Here is a 5,340-nt window from a genome sequence, read left to right on the forward strand (position 1 = left end):
ATCAAATTTATCAAAATTGATTTGAGTTTGAATTATTTATCAAAGATTTCAATTTTTGACATAACAAACGAGAAAAAGGAATTTCACTGAAAAAACTTAAGCTGATTAAGATGCCACTGAAACTTAACACATCAGCACACTACATTAGTAAACAGAAAAGTGATCAATTATTAAAGGTTCCTTCCACGGCAATATTAGATTGCTTGAGTCATTAACCAACATCCAATTATAAAGACATTGTTGTTCTTGCTGGTATGCCACTTCCATGAACAACAAAATTTTCCTTTTAGTGAAAATGATGTTGTTTGATTCGAATTTGACGTCTTAAAAGAGTTACAGTATTTCATTTGAATTTTAAATGTCTGGGTGTAAATGTCATTCTCATTTGATTTGAGACAAACTTAGTTCAATTTTTTTTTCAATCATCCGACAGACTTGATTTGCCTTCCATGATATTTCTAAGCAACGTGCACTAAAGTGAACCAATTATCAAAAGTGACTTCCCATGCCTCTTTGACAACTCTTCCTTTTTTGAGGTCACATCTCGTAGTTGATAAACGGAAAAGTTTAATGGGCAGAGCTCAAATCATGTGCGGTGAGGGAGTCTGTTTAACTTGAAGATGTATTGTATCGGATCGTCCAATCCTGAAACCGTGTTGATCCTCGTCGAAAAATCATCATGATCCCAGAATCGCTTAATTGTACCCTTTCATTATGCTCTCCATGACCTTGCAGGGCGACCGGGGTCACCGAGAACTATCGATAGCTAGCAGGTTTGTGTCCACACTTTTGTGTATGGGGAAAACGTCAGCCTGAGTCCATCCAGGGACAGATTGAAGATGGTAGCTGAAAGCACTACTGATGGTTGAGCCAATTTCCTCAAAACTACTCTTGGTATGAATTTAGGCCAAGAAAACGATTAATTTTTTTGAGCGCCTTGAGTTACTCGAAGACTTCTGAAATAAAAAATACTATGAGGCTCAGCTTTGGTCCCTTCGTTAATGAGATGTCCTCCGATTACAAGGTCACATGAAATAATTATTCAGGACATTCTCTATCTCCTGGTCCACGTGGTACTTTTTTGGTTTGTTTTTTCACGGACTTTTCTAACATGTAATGTAATCCCCAGTACTACTACAATGAAAGGTTATAATGCGTCTATTTGTCACCTTTCAATCTTTATATGATATATGATACCGCTTGGGTTCTTTCCAAATTTGTTTTTTTGCATCCGATATATCCAGAAATGGATCGCAAGTTCTCTTACCGACTTAGTATGTCTTCAAATTTCAGCTTGTATGCTAGCATCAAACGTTGGTTGCACCTTGTATATCTGCACTTTGTATAAGAATAAGTCATTTGAAGCACTGAGATGTGGCATTGTAATCAGCTTGACCATCAAAATTATCCAGCTTGTGTTTTTAAGACCTCTGACATCGACATACAAAATTAAACTTCCACATGACTGCCTAGCGGATATTTTGCTTAAGGTAAACATTTTCGGAAGTGAAGTTTCGTGATTGCTGTAGTAAGCCCGACCAATTTTTAACCGAATCAAGCCAGCAAAGGGGGCTGAAATATTGTGGTTAATCTGCCGAGGACGCAAATTTTCTAACCAATACTATCGAGTTTGACACCTGTTTGATTTTTTCGAGGCAGGTCTGGGAGCATTTTCTAGCCCCAAAAATCAAACAGTGGTCAAGCAAAGCACCACTGTTTTTTAGCTCTTTGGCATGCAGATTGGTTACATCAGTAGATTGAACAAATTTCCTATAATGGGTTTAGATTTTAGTTTTTATAGTCCATGGACGTTTGCGCAACTGAGATGGTAGAACCATCCTAGAATGGGCCAGAATTTGTGTTCGTGCAAGCACACAAGAGATGCCTCTCAGAGCCGCAAAGAAATCTATTTTTATTTGATCTCTGTGAAGAATCTGGACCTTCTTTTTGCCAATTGAAATGAAGTCTAAGAAAAGTCCTTAGTTCCCCCCTTCTTCCTGTGCATCCACAGTACACCTTCCCTTAAAAAAGAAGTACCATCAAAAAGTACGAACGACAGTTCAATGATGACGTCGGCAACACCAAACAAAGGCCCATCCCGTCCGAGGCCTGATTCATATTGGCCACTTGAATTTGCCCGGATGCGCGTATCAGTGACCAAGAGACCGCTGCCCTCTAACATCGAGTTTAATATCATCAAGCCAGGCCGCTCCCACACACATTCACGCACAAGTTTCGAGTCAGAGCACCTTGCTGAGACTACTCGGGTCTGCTTTGGCTGGAGGCCAGAGGTTTCAGCCCCGAACAGTACACTACAAAACGAATTCAAACCTGATCAAGAGGTACAGTAACGCAAGTGAGGGCACGAGAATGTTTGTCAGGTTATGGTGATGGTGGTGATGGTGGTGGATGAGGTTTCAGAAAAAGGAGACCCTGGCAGCCCAGGTCCAAGGTAGCTCTACTGAGCCCACATGACAATTCTGAAGTGCTTTGTTTTTTTTATTGGAATTGTGTCCAAATTCATCGCCGTGCTTGTTCTCCCTCCATTTTGTAGGCTTCTTCTTGCATTGGAACAACAATCCTTTCAACTACGTAGTTCAATGCAATAGTGATTGATATAAGGACAAAAGCCAGGGACAAAATGTACTTCAAAAGCGTGATTGCTCTTCTGATATTTGGCTCGTTGGATCTTGCCACCACGGGTAAGGTTAAAGGGTTCCAGTGTTTTTGATCTAATATAAAGTTTGAAGGTGTCTTTTCATTGAAGTTCCTGTTCCGGACGAAGATTCGTCGCTGGAAAATGAATTTGCCGTTGGTGATGCCATCAAGAAGGAGATCAAAACGGTTATGGGAGCCACTTGCGTGACTGATGGAGGGTGTTCGATTATCAGTTATTGCTACAAAGAAACACTCATCGAAGGATTAGGTGAGTTCATCCTGGCCGAAGAAAGACGCATCATCGAGAAAAAGGAGAGTTGTTAAAATTTGGCCTTGTAGTCGATAATGGTAAAAAGGTATAATGTCAAGCAAAACGGCCTTGGGATGCAATACAAAGCCAGCAAGTCAATCATTGAAATCAAAAGGACCTAATCAATGGTGGAGAAGTGAGCACTATTGCGAGGGACATATTAACTAACTATAAGCATGCAATCGTTCATTTGTTGTTTCAAAGTTTAGGTGGATGCAAGACAAGATAGGTCTGTTCACTCTTCAAAAATGGCATAAGATACAAAAAGAAAAAGTGTACTGTTTTATCATGAAAGCTGGTTTGCGTTGTCTAAAATACGCAATATAATAAATAACAGGATCCTTAATCTAGTTTTCGTATTGCAAAATTTGAAGCGCAATTTTGATGAAATATTTGATATTTCTTCCTTCAAGATTTATTAACCGATATCGAGCACATCTTTCCCTTTATATGAGTGTTTATGAAACCAGTTTTTACCGAAATTATACTTTCGTCATCCAAAAAGTTTTTTGTCCTTGAACTCAGAATGGGCCTTCAATCACCAAAGAGTGAACATAACTGTGTTTACAATCATGCACAAAAAAATATGCGATGAGACATGCCTCTCGCAATAAAAAGTTTTAAACAATAAATTAAATTGATAGCAATCACAATGCTAGGGTTTGCAAATAGGTATTAGTACAATGACACAATTACTTTTAAATCACACTTCGATTACGTTTCAATTACTACACTCCGTTTTTGAAGTTCAGGGAATTTGGATTCAATTTCTTCAAACATTTGTCACAATAAATGTAAATGACAAAAAAGTAAAGGAAAAGTGATAATGTACCCAAAACTACATTTGATTAATACATTCGCTGAAATATGATACACATGAAAAAAGCAAAATAAACCGTATTTTGAAACATCTCACTTGCATAGGCTAATATGCAATTGAAAAAATTACTTTGAATTTGAATAACTATAGTTTCAATTCCTTGAAAATATGATTGCAATTCCAATTTCATTAAAGGTATTTTAATTAGGATCCCTTGCCTCTTATTATTGAAGATATCAAAACCAGGATGAAGATAAGGTGATCATCCGAATTCTCACTTTTTAACCCCCCAAGGTACACAGAGCATGATGCTATGAGCGAGTTATATTAAGGCTGTTGCCTGTGAAAAGGACTAGTCTCTATTTTATGATAAATTGAGTCCTCACATGATTTCAGTTTGGAGTACGGTATTATGCCTGCTTTCATTTTGAAGATTTGTTGAGTTATGATGGCAGTTTCATCAATTACAGGATTGGGACACTTGTCAAACAGTCTTCAACGAAATGAAATATAATGCTATGGCTGGTGGGAATTTCCAAGCAAAAACCTAAAATGTACTACAATCATGCCAGTGACTCAAAACAAGTAACGATGGTTGGATCAAGGCAAGTTCCCGCCCTCTCCGAAGCCAACTTATGCTGTTCCAATTCATAACGTTGGAGAAAAGTCGCTCCTAAGTAATTATAGGCCAATCTCTTTCCTTCGAAATAAAACTAGGGTGTATGAGACATAAAGCTCGAACTTGTAGAAGACGTTCATGAAGTCATTTCCAAGTCACCCTAGGTTTTGACACATTTAAATCACGGCTATCCAACTGATTGAGCACATGTAGAGCAAGATTGAGAAACCAGCGAGTTAATAGTGCTAGGGATTACATTCCCTGTAGCGGTTAGAAAAGCCCGTGATAAAACAAACAAACAACCAAAAAAAGAATGTATGGGTGCAGTCTATCTTGATTTTGCCATCTCATTTGACAAGTCAGACTATGGCCTTCGACGAACGGGAGATCCAAAGCAAGGTTCTCAATTGGTTAAAAAGTGTTATTCACGTATCTGCATTGGTCACGTCAAACTATTTCTCAATGACATGCGTGATTAATGTCAAATGAAGTGTTCCGTAAAACTCCATTTAGGGCTCTCTCACCTACATAATATTCATTAACCTGCTTCAAAACCTTAGTATTACGGGCAGTTCCTCGGCTAATGCTGACGATGCAAAGTTAGTTTGGGGTAGAAATGTACAAGATTCCAGTAGTCTTGTGGAGAACATGTGTCGAATCTACTCTTGAGTTGAAAACGAAGGATATGGCCCTGAATCGAATGAAATTACTTTCAATGGCTCTCGGGTTGATGGTTCTTGAAGATTTTCTTCATAATGAGCTGCTTTAGGTCAGGGTGCCCCTGCCGTAATAAGGGATGTTGGTGGCAGCCCTCGATTTCTTATTGACTTTTATTGAACGCTTTAATGGTAAACTCGGTATGATTCTTTTTGGGATAAGATGCAATTTCAACTGCCGCAAAAGCAAAGAGCTGACGAAACAAAGAGCTGACGT

At 38.6% G+C, this 5,340-nt stretch overlaps 1 protein-coding gene across 3 annotated transcripts in view; it reads left to right on the forward strand.

Annotated features, from left to right (window-relative positions):
- The first annotated feature begins 2,314 nt into the window (after positions 1–2,314).
- The window catches only part of LOC131883136 (uncharacterized), a 6,455-nt gene continuing 3,429 nt past the window's right edge, over positions 2,315–5,340 (forward strand). Inside the window, exons 1-3 of one of the 3 annotated variants that reach the window (XM_059230502.1) lie at positions 2,315–2,452; positions 2,555–2,702; positions 2,768–2,926. In XM_059230502.1, the coding sequence (XP_059086485.1) occupies positions 2,642–2,702; positions 2,768–2,926 (220 nt within the window). In that variant the 5' untranslated portion in view covers positions 2,315–2,452; positions 2,555–2,641. Of the gene's footprint in view, positions 2,703–2,767; positions 2,927–4,258; positions 4,530–5,340 lie in introns of those variants that run through there. The other 2 variants (XM_059230503.1, XM_059230501.1) reach the window with 2 other exon arrangements.

Source organism: Tigriopus californicus, chromosome 7, assembly GCF_007210705.1.
Source record: "Tigriopus californicus strain San Diego chromosome 7, Tcal_SD_v2.1, whole genome shotgun sequence".
NCBI lineage: Eukaryota > Metazoa > Arthropoda > Copepoda > Harpacticoida > Harpacticidae > Tigriopus > Tigriopus californicus.